The 22,383-nt window shown below is 45.0% G+C and overlaps 2 protein-coding genes across 5 annotated transcripts in view; both read left to right on the plus strand.

The window, feature by feature from the left end:
• Positions 1–5,299, plus strand: part of ALDH1A3 (aldehyde dehydrogenase 1 family member A3) — a 36,946-nt gene extending 31,647 nt beyond the window's left edge. The window contains exons 12-13 of the mRNA XM_005242443.3: positions 1,063–1,137; positions 2,574–5,299. Coding sequence (XP_005242500.2) covers positions 1,063–1,137; positions 2,574–2,646 — 148 coding nt within the window. The 3' untranslated portion in view covers positions 2,647–5,299. The remainder of the gene's footprint in view (positions 1–1,062; positions 1,138–2,573) is intronic.
• Positions 5,300–7,096: 1,797 nt separating this feature from the next.
• LRRK1 (leucine rich repeat kinase 1) overlaps positions 7,097–22,383 on the plus strand; it is an 83,250-nt gene continuing 67,963 nt past the window's right edge. For 2 of the 4 annotated variants that reach the window (XM_055815044.1, XM_055815058.1), the window contains exons 1-2: positions 7,637–7,820; positions 11,409–11,624. In XM_055815044.1, coding sequence (XP_055671019.1) covers positions 11,558–11,624 — 67 coding nt within the window. In that variant the 5' untranslated portion in view covers positions 7,637–7,820; positions 11,409–11,557. Of the gene's footprint in view, positions 7,218–7,636; positions 7,821–11,408; positions 11,625–22,383 lie in introns of those variants that run through there. The other 2 variants (XM_055815049.1, XM_055815076.1) reach the window with 2 other exon arrangements.

Raw genomic sequence — 22,383 nt, forward strand, 5'->3', positions numbered from 1 at the left:
GGTATTCTGCTTAGAAGCAACATCTATTCATCCAAATGAGGTGGCAAGGACCAGACAGTCTGGCAAGAAATGAACTGTTTGTTAATTCAATCAGTGTTGTTCTTCATCTGGAAAACTCTGAAAATGTAGTAAGTTCCACCAGACATGATGCCTTTCAAAAGCCTGTATGCAGAAAAGTGCAATTCTTACGATCTTGAGGTAGCCTCAGATGAGGTCTTAGCTGCACAAATCAGTATGGACAGTAGATGGCATCACATCACTGTCAGAAATATAAGTTGCTATTTTTGCTTTCAAAATTTCTGTTTTACATTAAAAGCATTTTAAAGATGGAATCCTGACTTTTTTCCCCCACTCAAGATAGGAATTTGATCTGATGTCTGATTTTGATGCATACAGAGGATTGATCTCAAGAGTTGGCACCAGAACAATCTGCCTCTGAGTAATAGTTACGTGAAAATGGGATGTTGGGCTTTGAATGGTACCTGTGCTGTACATACATGAAGGTGCACGGCACGAAGCCATACCTGTCTCTCTTCAGTCATTTGATCTTACTGAGATGCTGAGGAAGTATCTGCATTAGCTTTTTCTACTTGCTATCTATAGAAATGGGGCTTGTGCTTTCCTTTTACTGCGACACAGTTGTCTAATGCAGTCCAACTTTTTTCTATACCTGGAAGTGGATGGTGGGGTCTGCTTGTGGGTGTTTAGAGAGCTTTCTGAGCAAACATGTTCATTTCAGAATGTGTTTCATGAAACTAGGGAATAGGTTGGACTATTTATTTTAAGCACAGCTCTGAACGCAGCATAAATTCCAGCTCAAGCATGAATGTCTTAGCCATTACAGACTATGAAGTGAGATGCAGGTCAGACTGAGTACCACTCAAATGTTTTCTTTTTCTGTAGGAAAGTAAGATTTTATTGCTAAAGTCCAATTTCTCAAGTGAATGAACTGTATAAAGAGAAAACTGACAAATTTCAGCCTTTTTTGTATTGTTGTTGTTGTCATCCTCATGCTTCTCCATGGTATGAATTGTCTTTTTACAATTGATGTTTTTATTGTAGGATCAACTGTTACAATGCGCTCTATGCACAGGCTCCTTTTGGTGGCTTTAAAATGTCAGGCAATGGCAGAGAACTGTAAGTTTTGCTCAGTATTTTGTTTATATGTGGATGGTGACTGCAATAATTGTGGCTGTGAAAATGCTGTTGAATGTGCTTTTAAACTACCAGGCTTGCAGTAAGCTGCACAGGGAGGTGCTAAGGCAGTACAGCGTGGATGTAAAGCACAGATGTGAGAATGTGAGCAATGCCTTTAGGAGTACCTTCACCTGCTTTATAAGCTCTTGATAACTAGAGTGCAACTAATTCCACTTGCAAGCATTTTTCCTTACTAGTTAGCTTTTTAGATCAAGGGATAAGTATGGCATTTTGGCTGGGGGCCACTGGTATCCACCCCAAGCCCCCTCCATCTTTATCTGGGCCTCCCTTGACCGCTGTATTGTTGCTCCTAGTTGGAACTCTTCCCACCTCTGACTTTCTAATCTCGGAGCTAGAACAACAAGGAATGATCTCCAAAATCATGCTACCTCCCACCTTCCAAGCTTCCTACTAAATTATAGAATGACCCTCTGTCCCTCTTCCCCAGCCTGACCTGCTGCAGCATGGTTACCAGACATTCCAGTCCTAATCACTTACTAATGCAGAAATTTTTAAACCAAGTTCACCCTATAAGTTAGAGGTAGAGCTGAGAAATTGACTTAAATCTTAATTTTCTTCTTGTAAAGAAGAGAGGCAGGTTTTATTGCACCATTCAGAAGACTTTTCAGAGGAATCTAATGTACCTTTTCTTTCATAAGCCAGATTTATTTCCAGGAACCATTTCCAGTAGCAGTTCTGGTGCATCTGCTGCTCTGAGACATTCGATGTCTCACTTGCTAAGCACAGCAAATGAATGAATCCTTGTGGGGATATATATATTGAGACCTTATGGTTTACTTTGCCTGACTGCCTGGCTAATTAAAGGTTGTCAGGGGTTTATCCTTTGGGCAAAGCATGGGAATAGAGCTAGTTTCCACCAGCCAAGACATAATGCAGTGGTGGGGTCTGTCATTGTTTCTGGAGCAACCATGCCCTCTTGATTCTATGCCATCTTGTAGATAGAAGCTTACTTTCAGTGAAAAAGTAACTTCACTTACTGCCTAAGCACTGGTAACTATATTTACATGGATGTTTCTTCTGTGGGTTCTAGAACAGTGCTTGGTTTTCACTAGGCGTAGAGGCACAAGGTGTCATCTTGTGCGTTACTGTGACCAGAAGCATGCCATGTTTCTTTTACAATGGGGTGTAATTGTGTGTGCTTATATGCGTGTCCTTAGTGATTATTAGAAGTGGTGGGCCAAACTGGTAGCTGGTGTAAGTTAGTTCAGATCTGATTTTAGTGGCCTGATGTCATCTACAGGAACTGCCAGTCAGAGGCTAACATGCACTTGTGTAGAAATCCCTAATTACTAGGGAAGTACACATTAACGTGCTACAATTGTTTGTCCCTTTCCCTCCTCTCTCTTCTTTTCCAGCGGTGAATATGCTTTGGCAGAATATACCGAAGTGAAAACAGTCACCATTAAACTCTCCCAGAAGAGTCCATGAAAACAGAAGGCCTAAAATGCTGACACTCTGAATGTGACACATGGGGGATGTGTTCAGAGCAAGGGGGAGGGGAGGGGTAGGAAGGAAAATGGAAACACCTAGTTTTATTCCTCTAGAAACACTGAATCTACTGGACTCCATTTTGTCAACTGGCTCTTTGAAAACTGATTTAACTGACCCTACTGGCAGCATAGCACACACTTGTACTGTACAAGTCCCTGGCTGTACATCTGTCTGCTACCTGTGACTAAAATGCTGGTCAGTCACAGCATCTGCAGGACATCTGCTTTCAAACTGTACCCCTGAAGGACATGGACATCAATGGCATGTTAGAGAGACTTTTGGTACCGTTAGCATGGACTGTTAAACACCTTCAGAGGCATATGGGTTTCACTTGGTGTAAAGGGACTTGAGTGGTAGGGTTAATACAACTTGACTGAGGTTGGCAGAGTTTGTGTGAAGACTGCGGCTGGAGTTTGGAATGGGAGTGCAAGCTTTCGTGGAAGGATCTGTAAGAAATTATCTTTGAAAGAGCTATCTTGGTCTCTCTAAAGATACATGCATTCTCCACATTAGTGATACTCTAGCCCTGAATGAGATTTGTGGGAGTTTCCTAGAGGACTCCTTTGGGGCCAGGATTTCACCCAACAGAGCTAGACTTTCAAGTGTCCTTGGAACCTGATGTTGGCATGCACACATTACACATGCTGCAAATGCAAGTTACTGACTTGCTAAGCCTTCTGGCTCCGGATGAGTTACAATTGTATCTCAGACCTTCACTGTAGCACTTTTTGCAAGAGGATTTTGCACTGTACTTACCGTGAGGACACCAAGTTGAATGCTAAGCATGTAGCATGGTAGATACCCCATAGAAAACATCCCACGCCAGTCCTTCTGATCTGGGGGAGGGAGCAGAAAAGCTGCAAGAAGCTGTCCTGCTCTCTCTTTCTCTGTAACTTTCAGGCTTTGTGAAAATTCTTAATTATTTGAGCCAGAGCTATTATTATGCGAGTAAAACTTATAAGCTCTTCTCACTGTTTCTTTATCCCGTATGAATGTAGCTTAAAATACATTTCTGGAAGTACAGTATGCAAAGGCAGGTGCTCCCAAGCACACGCTGAGTGCTAAAGATGTGGGTGTACAAACCAGTTACCATGGAATAAGCTATGGCTGGACTTAAATGTGCCAGCAGCTTTGCAGTAATTGTCCTCGTGAGTGCTGTCATCTTGTGGCAAGAAGAGTAGTTGATCCTTCGCTGAGAAATAAACGGCCTTACAGTTGCATAAGCATGCATGTACATGAATAGCACCCATGGAGTGGCTGTCACACCAAATTCATGCCTTAGTATCTCCTGCAGTAACTTTTTTGTGTGCCCAGAATTTACAATGAGGTTAATGACAAGCCACATGCTGTCTTCAGTTCCTGGGTTCACTACTTTTCCTCTTCTTCCTCCTAATTCTGTACTGGAGAACCACTATCAAACATACAGGATGTTCCATGACTGCAGGAGCTCTAAGTATGCAGGAGTCAGCGGTGTCAGCTTGTTAAGAAATTTAGCTGATCTTGTTGGGATTGTCCTCTGAGAGCAAACTGGTAGAGGTTCCTTATGGCATATCAACAGATCTCCATGGAGCACTGGTAAAGGTTGCTGCCTGGAGTTTTCCAGATGTCAGCACTCAAACCAGGCATGCAGGTCTAACCGCTGTTCTCTGATACAAGCAAGGATTTAACTGGTACCTTCCTTTGCTCACGGATATACCCAGTCAGCAACGAGTTTTGTTGCATGAGTGGACCTTTTTTTAGAGGAGGAAAGAATGTGGGTGGCGATAAGTAAGGAAAAAGTTTGCATGAGCCTAAACTTCCTTATTAGTCAGTGAATGCTGAAATTGCACTTCAACACTGCTTCACTTCTTAAATGACATACCTCCAACAGTCGCGTATATCTAGGTGCCTGTCCTCCCATGGGTATGTGAGACAGGTAAATCTCCCCATCCAGTGAAGAAAACGTCCTCCCTTCCCCATGAAAGGCCAAATGGGAACATTGTAAATAAGTTTCTATTTTTGTAAAACACTTAGAGTGCAAACATCTTCTCAGACAAACATTTTACTTTTGCCTACTTGACAGTTTTTTAGGGCTGCAGTCAGACAGTAGGGAGGTAAGGCAAACAGTAAAAGGCTGGTTATCTTGATGTATCTCTGTATTTTGGGTATATAGTAGTTGAGACTGAAATCATCTGAGACTCTTAAAATCCTACTATTCTGGCTTTATATGTATGATATATATTTCACCTCTTTTTTTTTTGTTTTCCCTTATCAAGTTTTTAAAAAGTCAATGTATCTCTTATTGTATAAATCAGGGTTTGACTTTACACACTGAATTTTCTAAGTTATATAACACTAGACACTAACTTTAAAATAACCCCTTAGAGGGTATATATTCTTTCATTGCACAGTAAGGCTTTCATATGAAATACTAGTTGTTTTTTTTTTAAAAAAAAGAACTATATTTATAAATTAGGATACAGTTAATCTAATGTATTTTTATAGCTAAAGGTACATGAAAATGCTATGTTTAAACCTCATGTATATATTTAGACTATGGGTATCTTTTTGTAATAGTTCTTGTTCCTAATAAATGTTTAACTTTGTGAAACGGTTTCTAAATGCTACTTACTGATACTGCTCAGAAAGGAAGGTGGGGGAGCAGGAAACTTCTGTTGACTTTACTCATTTTAACAGAGGAGTAACTTGAATGCCTTTTTATTTATGCTGATTAGTGCTTTAAAATAATTCCAGCCCCTCTAATGCAGGTGTTAAGACCCCTTCCATCAGCAAGCAACTTCCACTCAAGTCAAGTCTCCTGTCACTGTATTTTTATTTCACTCTGAATTTGGCCCATTGTGTCAGTAAAAGTAAACACTGGAAAGGGTTAGAGTTTCATGCTCCTAAAACAAAATGGCCCTGTATTGCTGTAGTTACAGGGGGCTCTTCCTTGAACAGTGTTGTGTCTGTTCCCCTTGATACAGTGACCCAGCAGTAGTCCCCAAGTGGAAACATGCACTGGACTCACAATAGACAACATAATTTCAAGGTACTTTTTCCACGTGACAGAACTGCATGTGTGTATCTGGGGGTTCAGTGTCTTACTGGGGGACTGTAAAGGAATCTGAACTTGTATTTATTTCTGCAATTTGTGAAGAATTAGCCTATTTTAAAGAAGTGCCAAAGTGTGGTCAGTGCTCTAACACATAAAAGCTGGAGCATGCGTCTGATAGCTTGCCCTTTAAGCAGTCACTTTTATAAGTTTTGCCATTTACAGTAAGCGGAGGGAGGAGGAGAGCAGAGCTGCTGCTGGCAGGGTTAAGCACAGCTTCTTCCTGTTCACAGTCAGATGGATCCTTTTTGCCTTCTGAGGTGAGCCTCAAAATGGAGAATTTTAAGGGATCATGGACCACACTGTCAGAGGAGGCTTCCTGCCTTGGTCAGGCTGCTTCCTAAACCCCTTTAAGACACATCCATCAGGAGTATGATTCTGCTAAATGTGTTCCCATCCCTGTCTTATTTCCCTCATCTGCAATGTAGATAGAGAGCAAGAACATACCATTGTGATTTAACTGATACGTGTTCGAGAAATACCTGTCACCTCCCTACACAGGCCAAGCCAACGTCCTTGCATTTTCCACTTGCTAACAGCAGCACTCAGAAGCTTTTAGACTTTAGAAGGGGGAAGGCTGGAGATGCAAAGGAATTACTGTGAGCTGACATGATCAATGGAGACATAAGCCAGGAAGAGTGGGATGAGATCTGGGGGGGAAAAGGCAAAAAAAAATTAATTAGCTTGAATCTGTGGAGAAATTCTTGCAGGGGAAGTTAGAGTCTCTATCAGAATAAAAGGAAAAAAGTTATTTTAATGGGTTTTCAAACAATCGTGGTAAAAAAGTTGTAAGAAAGGCCTTGGTAAAAGCCAGGCTACGAAGCATAAAAGCCAGCTGGGTAAGAGGTGGAAAGGGTGCTAAAAGCAGGTAACAGTACCATGAGTGCAGCTAAAAGCAGATTAATGGGGACCTGAATACAGGTGAAAGCACCAGTGAGGATCCATCCTCTCTGTCTCCATAATCACATCAAAGAAATGCTGTAGGCAAATCTCAGCCCACAGCAGCTGTTAAGTGAATGGATATGCCTTTTTCCATCCTCAGCAATCATCAGAGAAACCCATCTCTTGGTATGGACCAGGGAAGGAAAAAACCCTCTGTTCGTAATTTAAGAATCATTCTGAATACCAAAACAAAAGGCATGCAGAAAGGGTCTTTTCTTATTAGGTCCCACGGGTGGGGAAAATAAAGCAGTACCAGGCTCGTTAGAGGTTCCTGGCCCCTGGAGACAAGTGTGTTTGTGATGGGGAAAAGCCGTGCATGCGTAACGCCAACACACCCGCCGCAGCCCAGCACGGCTCACGCTGTGGGCAGAAAGGGGGCAATCTCGCTTTGCTGTTCTGAAGAGGAACAGGCACACCGAGGTCTGGGGAAGGAGCAACTTTCAAAGACAGAAGTCTTGGATCAACCCTGTTACGGGTAAGGCCAGGCCTCTGTGGCGAAGTGATGCCCAGAGAAGATGGGTACCGGTACCAGCGCTGTGCACGCCACTGGCGCCCTGCCTGGGGGCTGCACGGCAGCTGGCTGTGGGGGCCAGCTGAGAGGGCCCTGCTTCAGCCTCCGCACCTCCCACGGGCTGGCTTTTCCTAAAAAAAACCAACCCCAAAAAACCCAAAAAAGCAACCCCGCGCAGGGCCTGTGTGGGGAGCAGGCGGGCACCCGTGGCGGGGGCTGAGTGGGTGCCGGCTGGGGAAGGTGCCCAGGAGAGGGGCTGCTCCGTGCCCAGCGGCCGGCAGCTCTGCCCTCGGCAAAAAGACGAGGCACCGCGCGAGGCCTGCGGCCCACGGCCGGTCACCCTCAGCCGCCCCCGGCCCCTCTGGGCGGCCAGGCCCCGCCAGGCGCCGGGCGGGCCCTCAGCGGGCCGGCGGGCCCGGTGGCGGAGGAGGCGCCGCGCCGCTGCCCCGCTCCTTTTCCTTCCTCCCTCCCTCCGCCTCCCGCGCCGCAGAGCGAGGCGGGCGGGCGGGCGGCCGGAGGAGGCGGCGGCGCGGCCGCAGGGACCCCGCCAGCCCCGGGACGCAGGAGGTACCGTGGCTTTGCTGCCGCTTCGGCCGGGCCGCCCTGCGGGCACCTGCCCCGCCGTGAGGGGAGGCGGCGAGGTGGGGGCTGCTGGGGCACGCCGGGGCTTTTCATGTGGAGAAAGCGGGGGGAAAAAAAGCTTTTTAAAAAGTTCGGAGGGAACTTTGTGGAGCAGCCAGCGCTGGCGGCGGCGGCGCAGCCCTCCCCGGCTAGGGCAGGCGGGAGACTGGCGGCCCCGCCCGGCTGCCCCGGCCCGGCGGGAGAGGGAGCACCCGGGGCTCGCCCTGAGGAAAAACTCGCTTCCCTGCGAGCGGGGCCGGGCTGGGAGCGGCTCCCTCTGGCCTCCCCCTCCCCGAGGCTGGCTGGGGCTGGTTCCCCCGGCCCCGGGGGTGCCCGAGCGCGGCCCTCAGCCCCTGGGCTGAACTGGCAGAGAAGCGGCAACCGAAAAGTGACTGGAAAGGCTTCGGGGACACCCGGCATCGAGGTGCAGCGGCTCGTTTCTCCTCAGCCGGCCGCTGTGGTGTGGGGAGAAGCGGGCTGCTTTGCCGCTTTCTGCGCAGGGCTGGCCAAAGGATGAGGGGAGCATGGCCCGGCGGGCATGGGGGTCCCTGGCGGGCATGGGGGTCCCCGGCGGGCATGGGGCAGGCTGCTGCGGTGCCAGGCCCGGCTCTCCCTGCCTCCCGCAAGGGCAAGCCAGCGGGCCCGCAGCGCCTTTCCATCCCCACGGTGTGGTGGGCCTCTCCAGGTCCATGGTGATTCCCGTCGCCAGTGCCCAGCCCCAGATTGGGCTTCTCAGAAGCAGCAGGTGGTTTGAGCAAAGAGCTGAGGTGTTGGCGGGGCTCTCGTGCGCTGGGAAGCAGTGTTGGGCAAGCCGTGGGGTTCCTGGGTGCCTGCTGCGTGGGGTGAGGCTGGATGGGCTGGCAAAGCGGAGAGGAGGTGCTCGGGATGGTACAGGCACAGCTGGATGTGCTGGGACACAGCTGGCCATCGCTGCTCTCCCTCAGGAGAGAACCCAGGAATGTGTGAAACGGGGCATAAATCAGCATTCAGGTGCGTTCTGTGTGGTCCTCCTCCTTCCGAATGAGATGCTGCAGAGCCCGTAGGATCCCTCTCCCAAAATCAAATTAAAACATGGTGTTTGCACGTTTTACGGCACTGTAGGGTTTTTCCTGTTATATACACAAAGGTCCTGAAATAGGGAAATACTGCTTACATGGGTGCTGTGTGGCAGTAAATCACTTGCCTACAGCATTTAGTGCCCTACTTGGAATTAAAGGGAACTGATGATCAAAACCACACTCTGATTTTTCCTGAAAGGTTTTTTTCCTTTCAGTGTATATGAGGAAAGTTTCATCCTGGGGAATAAGCAGGGTAGAAAGCTAAAAATCAGGAGTGGGATGGTTTTCAAGCCTCTGTGTTCCACAGTGCCCCCCCCCCCCCCCCTTCAGTGTTTCTTGTGCAGTTGCTGTGAGCACACATGGTGTGCCTCTGTCATACAGCAAGGAAATGCCTCAGAAACCAGCATCTGCTAAAAAGAGCTAGTCTGTTGGTCTTAGCATGGGGAAGTATTTATTCTTACTGTAGCTGCTCAGTGCATTTACAGCAAGGGTGCAGGGAAGGCAGCTGCTGGAAGCATCACATCCCCTCCATTTTCAGAGTTAACAACCTGGGCAGCTTTTGGGAGGCATGAGAACCTCCCTGATACCTCTGCCTGGGGTATCACACCCATGGCATGGCAGAGATGTGGGGTCCCAGCACAGCAGCTGTGCCTGCCAGTGCGGCTGAGAGAAGCTCGGCCCAAGAGCTGAGCTGAGTCCGGTGGGAACTGGGCATGTTCTGGAGCAGAATCTGATCCTCCACCAGCATGGCCCAGTTCACCAGTTCGCGGGCTGGTTCTGAGCTTAGGGACCACCTCCATCTCAGCCTCCTGCAGCTATCCACAGCCTTCCCTCCTTGTGTGGGTGAAAGCTGCCAAATTCAGCCTCGTACATGTGCCCAGCTGCTGCTGCATTGGGGTGCGAGGTCTGCCGGGGCTTGACCTGGGAGACAAGCTGCTGCTGCAGTCTCTGATGGGGAGGGAGAGATGGATGCCTGGCAGCTCAGACATCGGTATCCATCTGGAGTTGTAGTCATCCCTCTGCAAAGAAGGTGTTTAGCTGTGGCATGTGTGTGAAAGTAAGTGCTTCACGTATCTTGGCCCAGGTCTCTCTGTCCATACCTTTGTTTGCCATATGGCACCCAAATTATTTTTCGTACCTCTGAAAAAACCCCAAAGAATCAAACTGGCTGTGGTAGCATCCGATGCCCAGAGCGCAGGGTGCAGGGGTGTGTGCAGTGCTTGGGGTGTGAGTTTTGGTTCCTGCTGCCAGGCACCACAAAGTAAGGGTCACTAGAAGTTGGATTTTGCTGTAAATGCACCAAAACTTCAAATATTTGCCTAGAAACAACTGATGTAGCATGCAGTGATTTTTAACGTTGGCTAGTGGTTAAAACTCTATGTAACAAGGGAGGAGCAGAAAGCCTCCTGCAGAGTGGTGATGGATCAGTATATTTTTATATTCTGCTTGACCTTTGATCCCAAATCAGGAAGCTAGCTCTGCTCAGGGAAAGTTAGGGATATTCTTGGGCCTTGCTGACTGATGTGGGCGGTGGGTTACATGCTTTGCCAAATTAGAGCTTCTAATCAAAACTTCAGCATCACACTGATGAGAAAAACTTATTAATAAGTCAAAGATGAGGGGCATCATGTTACATCTGAGAGGCGTTTACTGACTGAAACCAAAAGCAGAAAATGAAGGAGCCCTGATGCTTGTTGGGTGCACACTAAAAATGCATCCTAGTTTTAACCTGTGGGGGAGATGCATTAAAAGAGAAAATTACAGGTGTGCAGCTTTGAAGAGGTAAGGAGTAGGAAATGCTTTGGGAGACTGAGCTGTGCAGTTTTCTGCTGGCTGTTACGCAAAGCAGTTCAGAAGAAGCCAACCATTAAAGAGGTCCTAAGGGCCTGATTTGCCTCCCTGAACATGTTTGAAGAAGCCTGATGCTTCTAGGATAGTAGAGTTCTCTAAAAGGACTGGACAAAGGCGAAAGGAGCTGGTGTGTTTCTCTTAGCTCTCTTTGCTTTTTTACAGAGGATTGTCTCAGTAACCACGTCAGTATTTTTCAGTTTCTCACAGTGGAGTCTTACAAGAGCCGCAGTCTTCTCTGTGGATGGGAAGGGTTTTGAGGTTGCATTTAGGACATTTCCAGCTGCACTGCATGGTTTCAATGCTCTGCCTTTACACTAGCCTGTGGAGAATCTGAAACTGCAGCTGTGACCCATGCCCACCCCCAATACCCTCTACCCAAAGACTGAGCGGCTTTGGCGGAGAAAAATTGGGAACATTATCTTTCTATAGTAGAGACATTGTTAGATTCCTCTGTTAATTCATGTTATATTCTTAACAAAACTATCATGAAAATAATTGTATTTATAGGATAAGTGCATTTCTGCAAAGTAACATTTAGACACCTGTGTTAGAGTGCAAAGGAGTAAGCATCTTGCAATTTCTATGCTAGAATGATTAATTTGTTTTGCTGTTGTTTTTTGAACAGAGTAAATGATGTTTCTTCGGGATGGTGCTTACTAGCAGCCTCTCTGCTCCTGCGTTTACTTGACGGAGATCATTCAACTTTGACAACACTATTCAGTTTTAAGTGCTGCAGAAAGTTTGTCTGTTGGATCTTCACAACTGCGACCCAGAATGTACTGGTGTGTGGGAACTGAGGAATCCGCAATTTGCAGAGAGAGCAACATGGATCCACAAAATGGTAAATAGGAGGTTTTCTTTTCTTTCCTGTTCAAATTGGGAGTGAAAGTTTTTTAAAGTACTCAGTAGCTAGCTGCCACTGAGTTTCACTGAAACTTAAACATATGAAAGATCTTTGAGCGATTTGAGCCCTAATCTTTCAAAATTTACAGGGCAGAACAAGGATTTTTACTTCCGAGGAGAATGATGTTGAACTGCTCAGGTGATAAGAATAGCATTCCTCTGAAGACTGATTTTCTCCAAAGGCCTACGGAATTAGTCAATATATGTGTCACGTCTCACCAGTTCCTAAATATGTTTTACAAGATCTGTGCTTTTTCAGCGTGTGAATGCAAATATGTTCCCAGCCACTGCTGCAGTGTGTATTCAGGGTATGAAAGCTGCTAAAATCAGAGCGTCGTTTCTCAGGCTGAATAGATATTAACCTGCTCCAGTTTTACTGTCAGCTTTGATTCAGTGGCTTGCAGTGATTTATTGTTGGGCTAGATTAGGAGGTCTGTGTTTATGTAATGTAATAAATCCATAGGTGGAAATGTCTCTTTCAGAAGGAACGTATGCTTCAGGTTGCTTCCTGTTAATTTTTTTTGTGAACAGCCGAATTATTTCTGGATTATTTTTGTCACTGAAACCCTCAGCTCCTAGGCACTGCTGCATTTCTCTGAGTCAAAACCTAGTTATGTTTCTGCATCAAGAAATAGCCTTCTGGTTATTGTATAACGGTATTCCCCCCTTGCAACAAGCAGTTCATTAGGAGGCAGCATCTGCGTTTTTGAGTGTGGGATGAAGGTGTGTTTGACGCTTTGTAGTGAGTAAGCAGGCTTCAGTAAAAGCTAATGTTTCTGCAGCCTTATTTTGGATTTTATCAGCAACTATGAAGCAAAACCTGATAGTTTATTCAGAGGCTGCCTTATCTTGTTTGAAGACGTTTCTCACCAGCGTCACAGGGAGCTGTGGGAACTCTTTCCTTTCTCTGTATGTATTCTGCTTATTCTGTGATACTGATTTTTCTGTTTGGTTTGGCTTTTGTTAATTAGCATTGTATCTTTCTATAATAATCAAGAGTATTTGGTTATTGAATATTCTTAAAGTTCTTTAATTCTCTCTTCTGAGTTTCTCTCTGGAAGAAATTATCTCCACTTGAATACTAAGCTATAAACCCTGAGAAGAATTTTAATCTGCACTAATGATTTGCAAGTGTTAAGAATTGCTAAATTTTGGTACTGCAATAGCAATTCGCACTGCTTAAAAATACAGTAAATAAATTAGTTTATGAGTGAATGTGAAAGTGAAGTGAAAAGTAGAAGAGGTATATTTTCTACATTGTGAGTTCAGTTTTTCGTCTGAGAACTTTATTACATGTTTCTGTTATGTAAATATAATCAGTTAAACTGGTTAACTGGAAGCGTTACAAATCTTCCTGGTGTAACTCTTCTATACTTACATGTCTGGGTTATTTTATTTGATAAACAGTGTTGGAAGACTGGCAAAGAGATGCTAGGAAAGCTTAATATCCGTACTTCCCTCGTGGATTTGCTTTTTATAAGCATACTGTACATGTTCAAACTCATTTTTATTTTGGGATTGTGTGAGTCCTGCCAAGAATAATTGTCATTAGCTAGCTGGTCCACTCCCTAAGTTAGCTGGTCCTTGTTCTGCATTTGGATCCTATTACACAGCTTGAACACAGGAACGCAGTGACTCATTCAGCCTCCACATTTGAACCTATTGTTTACGTGCATTTATTAACAATCTAGATGCAGCCTTCTGCTTCCATTCACAGGGAGCCACTGGGAAGTGGAGTGAGATCACAGATAATTTCCTTAATGCTGATGACCTCATTAGTGCTCGCAAAGCTTAGGGTCTGGTTTTTTCGGGCAGGAAGGACAGGTGTGTGGATGTGAGAGGTTTAACAAACAGCACGGTGGTGCTTGTGGCACCGTGACAGGTCAGTTGGATCGGTGCAGCATTACAGCTGGCACAGTGCAGGAGGCACCTTCCAGCAGGTACCGTGTGTACCCGGTGCCTGGATCATTTGAAAGCCTTGACATTTTTAGGGTTTTTTTTTCCTGACAGCTATACATTTAGCTAGGTCTTCATGTGGATAACAGGTTGACAGCATCATTGACTTTAGTTAGCAAATATAACATTTGATGCAAGGGCTCACCTGACCACTCGTGTCTCCTGCTGTTCCTCTTGGCTGCAGCAGTGATCGTGTCTGTGTCCCAGCAGGATGCCCATTTATCCTGAGAGCGGGCAAGCTGTGTTTCAGAACTGGACCCTCTCTACCTTCTGGGGAAGGTGCTGGGCTTGGCTTGATGCTGGCCAAGCACGCTGATCCACAGAGAGGGTTTGTCGCTGGAGTGCAGAATAATGCTCCGTTTTGGGTGCAGTCAGCATCTCTTGCTTCCTCAGACCCTGCTTCCCCTCTCCTAGATTTGTTCATCCTGTCCTAATTGAAAGAAAGAAAGTGAGCAGAGATATGGGAGTGGCTGCAGTCTCTCATGAGGCATGGGGTTTCGGTTTCTTTAAACTTGGTTGAAGAGCTTTATGTAATGTAGTGGAGGTGACATAATATGAATCTTGTAGGGAATACAATGGAAGCCCAAAGATAACACTGTATGAATGCCTAGAACAGAATAGAAATTCGTCTCCTTTCTGCAGGCTGGTTGGTTTTTTTGATTCTTACGAGATTTTACAGCTAGGATTTAATTCTCATATGAGTTTCTAGGAGACAGTTCAGCAAAGATGTAGAAAAGCAATCATTGTCTTCTGAAATGTAAGGGTAATTTTATTAAAGAGCTTATCGCTTTCTTACTGAGAGTTTTATTCAAAGTTGCAGAACGTTTGTATGCCACTTGTGTGTGTCTTGGAGGTAGAATTGGATTATCCTTCAAACACACCAGATGTCTCTTCTCTCCTGCTAAATCTAGAAATGAGCATTGAAAAGGGGTGTTATGTTGTAATATAGATAATGTTATGTAATTAGGGACAACGATGCCAATGATACCTGTTTGAAATATTATAGTAGCTTTACAGATATTAACTGAATGAACCTTCATAACTACTTTTGAGGCAGATCTGTTGTAAGCTGGTGTCTTTCAACTGTCCAGGGAGGCACAGATAGACATTGCAGTATGCCTGGAAAAGTGACCTAAATATTAAAATGAAGGAGCAAACAAGTAATGAGAATATAATGACTTCAGCTGGCATTTGGAGTGGACCAGAGGTTCTTCAAGCTGTGCTTCAGAAGTGCTGTGGTGACCCTGCAGTTCACAGGGCTTTATATTTTATCAGAAAGACACTACCCAAGATGGTGGTGACCTTTGCAATCCTGTCTGGGCCATGGCTCAGCTCAGTACTGACTTGGAGCGAAAGCTGCTGCCTGCAGCACTGCTTCCTGAATCATAGAAAAGTCCCCAGTGCAAGTAAGAAGAGCTTAACTGGAAGAGTAAGAGTCATTTTAACAAGAGGGATTGCTCAGGAGCTAGTGCAATTTTATATGGAAAGTTTCACAATGGATTGAATGGTGACAGCTTAAGGTTAGCTAATAGCAAATGAAACAGCTTATTCTCTTGGGACATCACTTAGTGCATCCAGCGTCGCTGCCCTGTTTGCATTAGGGCAGGACGTTTGCAAATGTGGCTGGGGCAGCCGTCCTAGGGTGGCAGTTTGAGGTGACGGGACTGTAGGTGGAGGGATGGAAACTTTCACAGAGACTCTGCCCTTGCTCTCCATTTTGTGGATAAGCTGAGCCTTCCAGGCTGACAGTCTGGCAGTGTGAAATCCACTTAAAAAGATAAAAGTCTACAGGAAGAACCTGACTTCTTTATAACAATCAAAGCAGGCAGAGCTCACCCGCTCCTGGATGTGCATGTACATGGCCTCCAGATGAGACCTTTGCTGTCATTTCCTCATAGTTGTGCACAGTTGATTTGTTGCCTTAAATGTGAAGGGCAGAAACTTGCATTTGGTAGTGTTAATATCTTGCTTATAAATCTCTTCTGCTGAGTAAAGGAGGAAGGGAAAATCAGGGTTGGCGGCACCACTGATATCACTTTGTTCTTCATGAAGTCACCATGTAAACCTTAAAAATCTTTACATCAGCTGTGCCCATGGGGTTAGGGCCAGCAGCTAGATCTCGGGGCATGTTGAGTTAGCCCCATCTGTGGCACATTGTGCCGTATAACAGGGAAAAAGTACCTGCCCCCTCTGTCCTGCTTTTTCTACACATTGCCCTGTAGTAACATTACCCTGAATCTACTGTGACAGCGTGGCAGTGAGGACAAGGAGAGCATCTGGAAGGTGATCTGGGTGCACAGAGCACGAGAGACCTGTAAAGTGTGTTGGTTGCTTGAAGTTCTGTATAATCAAACTAAATGAGCCTTGTAGGTTTTCTGGTTTTCTTCCTGTTCATTAAGCTGTGAGTTAATTTGAGTCCAAACAGCAAATTGAAAGTTATTCCTACAAGAAAAAAAAAAAAGGGGGGGCAAAAAATGGAACGGGTATCTTATGTGAGTTAGTCTTACTGCATAATGCCCTGCAGAAGGAGAAGTAGGAAATGCTAGGCAGGAATAGGAAGTACACTAGTAAAGCAGTAATAGGCTTATATTTTTAAACATATTTAAATACACACTTCATACAGAAGTGGTACAGTTTCTGTACATGGGGCCAAAAGCTAATGCGGAAGGCTGGTCTGCAGCAGAAAATGTGTGTGGTTTAGCCTGCTCTCCCATGCAGACTGTAGTAGAGCTGTGTATTGTACCTTCTCACCAAACTGAGCCTGCATTTCCAAAAAGGGCAATGAATGCTGGGACATTTACAATTAGGTGCCTAATTCAAGACACTCCGAACTAATTTTCAGAGTCTGGCTACTAAGCAGTGTTCTTTAGACACACCCCTAGAAGATGTCCCTTGTGTTTTGAAACAGAGGCATCCGGAAGAACCATTTGCCTTTGAAAATGCCGTCTTGTGTGTGTCGAAAGTGGGAGTTTGGCTTGCGGGTGCTGCATCCTTCTGGAGTCAAGGAGGTATAAAGGAGCACTTAGGCCTTAGTAGTGGCAGGACCAGCTTCTTCCCAATAAATACTGTCAAAACCAGCCTGCTCTTGAACTTGAGGGCTATAGCAAGGAGGGCAGAGCTGCTGGGAGTGCCAGCAGTGCAGTGCAGACGTTGGGAAGCTAATTGAGTCCAACCTGAGAGCCAGTTTGATTTACAGACAGTAGTAAAGTGTTGATATTTATCTGAGCTGTATCTGGCATTGTCTGCTGCTATACAGCTTCATTTTTCCACCTTTCAGTTAAAATGTATTTGTGGTGTATTACATTAAAATGTAACTTGTGACAACTCTTATCAAGAAGCCTGGAAAAAAAAAAGATAAGGTGATGAGGTAGTAAAGAAAATCCTGTACACAGGGACTCCTCGATGTGTAATTATAAGGTAGCTCTCAGGTGAGAGTTGATGTTGTGCTCATAGAACCGTTGTCCTGTTTCAGTGTGAAAAAGCAATTGATTGTATTCACACCAGCTCAGTCTTTACCAGGCCTGTAATTGATTTATTTTTTTGTCAGTGATGTTGCAGGCGGTTTTATACTTGCATTAAAGAAAGTGCTATGAATTATTTTTTTTTAATCCTCTCCAAAGCCTATGGGGGCCTTATCCAAAACCCATTAAAGTCTTTGCACTGACATAACAGGCTTGGATCAGATCTTCAGGGATCCTTACAGCATTAAGTCTGCGGTTTGTTTGTTTTTCATTTCTCTGATCGATAAAGGGGCTGCCAGGGCTCTGCTTGGCAGAAGGCAGCTAACTGGGAGGAAATGTTTGCATTGCCGATGAGGGTGCGGGGGATGGATTTTATAACATTCAGCTCCCAGCTGCTGTATAGAATCATAGAATCACAGAATCATGTGGGTTGGAAAAGACCTTTAAGATCATCTCGTCCAACCGTTAACCCAGCAGTGCCAAGTCCACCACTAAACCATGTCCCGAAGCACCACATCTACACGTCTTTTAAATACCTCCAGACATGCTGACTTAACTGTGAACTCTGTCTCTTAATAGGAACTGTTTCATATTTTACATCAAGTTAGGCTAATATATAATTCCTTTCCTTAATCCAAATCTGTGTGCTCATTAGTGGGTCAGAAGCTGGTTATTTGCATGATTATGTGTCACCACAGCAGTAGCCCTTTTATCTAAGCTGCTGATAGTTTCACAACAGAAGTGTGTGCATGGTTTGAGTTTGAGCCTTGCTCTTACTCAGAGGGAGAACTTACAAAAGAAGCCTTTAAGTGTTGAGGAAGGCCCTCAACCTTCAAAAAGCCCTCCTGCAGTCAGAGGGGCTCTGGGTAATGGCAGTTTCTGGTTCAAAAAAAAAAAAAAAAAAAAGTGTGCTTTCAGAAATTACCAATTGCCTTCAAAACATGTACAACTACATGTAGGCAAACTCAGTGAGTCTGATCATGAATCTGAAATGGAGTCAGCAAGGACATACTCAGACCATGTTAAAGTACGGCAGTCAAAAAAGATTTCCATTTGAAAACAGCAGAGCTGACATAGTAAAATCTCAGGGGTTATGCTGCATTTTTTGCAAATAGTTGATCCCTCCCAGTATGACAATTAGCCACCCTGTGCATGTTGGAAGAGAAGGCGAAACCCAGTGATGTCTTTGTAGATTATGTGTTTTTTACAGGTACCTGCAAGTGAAGGTGCCTAGACAGCCTTCCCTAGCCTGAGCTCTTCTGGTATAGGTACTTGTGGTGGTGGGACGTGTTGCTCCAGAGAGACAGACTTGTGGTCTGCCACGGAGCTGCACAGAGCAGTGTGAAATCTAGTGCAGGTCCTTTCTTTTTTTGGTTCACACTCTCTGGGTGGGGCGGGCAGCAGATCTGTGGTGAGCTTCAGGAACTTCTCGGCCGCAGACAAGCCCCATGTTGTGTCACCCAAGGGTGAAGGCAAGGGTCAGTCTGCTACAGGAAGGGCGGGAGGAAGGCAAAGGGTGAAAGGAGCAGGGAGCTGGGGTTGGTAGCTGGAGGAGCAGCTTAATTTTGTTTCTAATTGTCAACATACGGCTCCCAAGCATAAAGGTTGGCATTTTGGATACTGCTGGGGAAAGCTCAGTCTCAGGCTGTCCACAACTCCTTTTCAGTGCGTAGTTGAAAATCATGGAAAAATAACGAACCGAATCAGTGATTCAATCAAGAAGTCTGGATAAATTTAGCTCAAATATTCTTGGTATGTTTGTGGTCGCTGTGGAAATTACATCACTGCTTGTTTTAATGATCAGAGTATCGCTTGGAAAACTGGCATGGCTACCCGAGAAGAGCTCAAAATGAAATCTTTTAAAAGCATGTATGTCTTTGGAATTGCTTCACCTGCAGTTAGTTGGTTTTGGAGTTATTTGTTTTATTCCCGAGACTAGAGGTTATTGCTGCTTAACTGAAAAGCCACAAGGTTTAGAGCTGATACACTCTGCAGTGTGATTATTGACTTCACATAAAAATTCTGTCTGGGGAGTAAAATTCAAAAAGAGTGCTGGTAATTGCTGAAGACAAGACCTCCTCCAGAATCTGCCTGCATGTCTTTCTGTCTTGCACATCAAAGAGCCTTTGAAAATGCTTTTATTTTTGCATCAAACAGGAACTTCTGTTTTTTATTCCCCCCTCCTAACACTAACGGACAGGATCCCTTTTCAGATCTCATGTAGCTTGAAAAACAAGAATGTCTAGCTCCTCAAGTGGGCTTGTAATCATGGTCACGATTCTCCAATGTTTTGCACCTTGGACCTTTCATGCAATGGCAGAGTGGCAATAAAAACTATCAAATCAAAGTAATTTGCATGGATTGGACCAGGTTCTCAGGTGCAGTGGGTCAGAGCTCATCAGAGGTTGGTGGGAAGGGGATGAAATGGACCTTGCCTGATTTTGCTGTCTCTGCCTTGGAGCAGCCACCTAAAAATGCTGTGGAATGCAGCGGGTTCACAACATGTACCTTCATTTGAATGCATCCTCCCAGGCAGAGTCCTTGTCCTCTGTCCACTGAAGTGAATGCTGATATTCCCAGATGTCAGGAAGACAAAAAGGAAATACTTCTGCAAATGCAGGCACTTCTGCTGCTTGTAGGTTTTGTCACAAGTGAGGGAAGGTTTAGCTTTTTTTGGTAGCCCCTTTTAAAGCTTTGGCAGCGCATTGCTATGCAGCCTGGTTGAGGACCAGCACTGTCTGGGCCAACAGCAGAAGTCTTTTCATCAGGCTTTCTCTTCTGCCTCAGACACAGCTGTTAAGGTGATCTTCCCTCTTAGATACTCTGTCCCAGAAACTGGCATCTCAGAGGATCTGCTCCTACTCACATGGAAGCTGGTGGAAGTGCATGCTCACATTGAGTTCAGTAGAAGCTGGAGTGGAGCCTCGCATTATCCGCTAGTTTGGGTGTTGTTGGTTTTTTTTTTCTTTTCCTTTCCAGACTATTATATTAATCTCTTTCCTCTGATGTTCTTCCCAGCTCTGTGCTTCCCTTGGCTCTGCTGTTGCCAAATTGCCTGTTCAACACTCTTGATGCCTAACCGTATCCAATATCTTGATTGCATTTTCTTTTCCTCTGCATGCAACACTTTTACCTAAACTAGAGTCGTTATCTTGGTGATAAATGAGAAGTGAGGGCAGTAAAGAATAAGGTGTTTTATTGGGCTAGCAGGTACAGTTAAAGAAGCACATTGAACTGTGTCTAACATACTAAGCTTGGATTTTGCTGCAAGGGGTGTTTACCTCCTGAAATCTCTTGAAAGGCTCTTTCCCTTAGATGTGTCTGCTTTTCCTTAGATCTATCAGTTTGTTTAATAAAAGGTATTCTCTCTTTCTACAAACTTCCCTCAAAGTAGCCTGTGGAGCTTTAATTGTCTCATTATGACTGTTAGTGCTTGGTAGCTGGGTTAACTTCTGCACATCAGTAATGTGGGAACACAGGCTGTAGGGCTGGAAGGAGTGTGGGGAGGTCAGTGTTCTGGTGTCCCCACTCCTAAACCTTATGCAAGGCCTGTTTTAACCAGGTTGGCTTGTCTGTTGCTTCTGCTTTTTCTGGAAGACTGTTCCAGAGCCTCTTTTCTCCCACATTTTAAACTTTCTTCTAATTGGCAGCCAAAATGGATTCATACCCTGTACATAATAACTCCTCTTCTTTCCAGATATCTCCCTCTGGATGTATTTATAGACAGTACTCCCATCCCTGTCCAGCCTTCGTTTTTCCAGACTCAAAAAGCCAAACTCTTTTAATCTGTAGTCTTATAATTAGACGATCCATTTCTTTGATTATTCTTCTCCACCTCTTTTAGATTCTCTTAATTTTCCTTGAACATGATAAACTGGAGTCATGCAAGGTATTTTACAGATCTTTTTAATGTTGTCTTCCCTTTTTTTTCCTCCTCTCTGACTAGCCTTTCCAAAATCTTCCTACATCGCAGATCTGTAAGAGACCTGCTGTGCTCCTTGGGGAAGGGAGGAGGGACACTGGTAGCCACATAGGTGACAGCAGCTACCCAGGACCCCTGCCATGTGATGGAGGGGTGGAAAATTAGGTTTGCTGCTGTGGCCCAAGGGGTCCTGTTGGAGCAGCTATGAGCTTCATCCTACCACTTTCACCAGCTTTCTCTGAAGGCCCCACTAAGGTTTGTCTTTCCTGGTAGCATCTGTGGAGGGAATGTGGGGCTGGAGGGACGCTGCTTCTGTGCTATTATTTTTGACCAGCAGTTGGGTTGCAGTGTTGTAAATGGGTTTTCCATTTAGGAGGGTGTTTATGTGTGTTATGAAAGTGAAACATAAGCTTAGGAGCTGCTTTTCTCAGGCTGTGGAGTTGCTGGATGTGTCTTTGATAGAGCCAGTAGAGGACTTGGACTCAGAAGAGACAAAGAGACCTGGGCAGAGACCTTGGGCTCATCCTCCTCCCCTCGCATGCACACAGGGAGTCCCTCCCTGAACTCTTCCAGATGTAACCTCTCACAGCTGGGACTCGCAGCATTTGCTTCTTTCTAAAGCTAGCTTTAAATAGATGTCTAAGGAGGATGTAGCAGAAGGGAGCTGGCCTTGAACTGGTGCTTCCCCAATTTGAATAATTAATGACTTCTTTTAGAAGAATGTAGAGCAAATTATTTCTTTGAAAGAGAGAAAACACTGATGCGTGGAATTTTTCTCCTTCTGATGAAAGCTTGAACATTAGGGAAAAGTTTCAAAGGAAACTGAAGTTATCCATGAAATTTTATTTTATGAAGTTTCAAATGAAATCCAGTTTTAGTTCGGTTTCATGGCTATAATATTTGATTCAGTTGGACAGGAATGGTCTCACTAGAGACACCTTTCATCATTTAATAATCCTCTCTTTCCAGCCATGCCTGGAAACGAACACGAAGAAAATCCAAAAGCGTAGTCATGCTTTTGCATGCTTAATGTATATCTTCCAATGTAAAATTTGGAAAGCAAGAGTGGCATAGCTGGCCTTGCATGCAAAAACATATTTCTGAATGATTCAAGCTGTAGGACTGGAATCAAATTACTGAGGCCAAAAAAGACAAAAATAGAAACTTTCACTTAGAGCTGAGTCATTTGTATTTTCGATACAGCAGTTGGCACTCTGGCCATTTGGAGCTCTCTTGGTTCCCTCAATCTCTATCCCTGCGGGGTGGAAATTAACACCGTCAGTGTTCTTTGTGGTCTTTGCTGATCCTTTGTGCCCCAAAGAGGGCATTTCGGGAGGGACGTGGGGTAACCCTTTCTC

This window comes from Falco peregrinus, chromosome 1 (genome assembly GCF_023634155.1).
Source record: "Falco peregrinus isolate bFalPer1 chromosome 1, bFalPer1.pri, whole genome shotgun sequence".
Classification (NCBI taxonomy): Eukaryota; Metazoa; Chordata; class Aves; order Falconiformes; family Falconidae; genus Falco; species Falco peregrinus.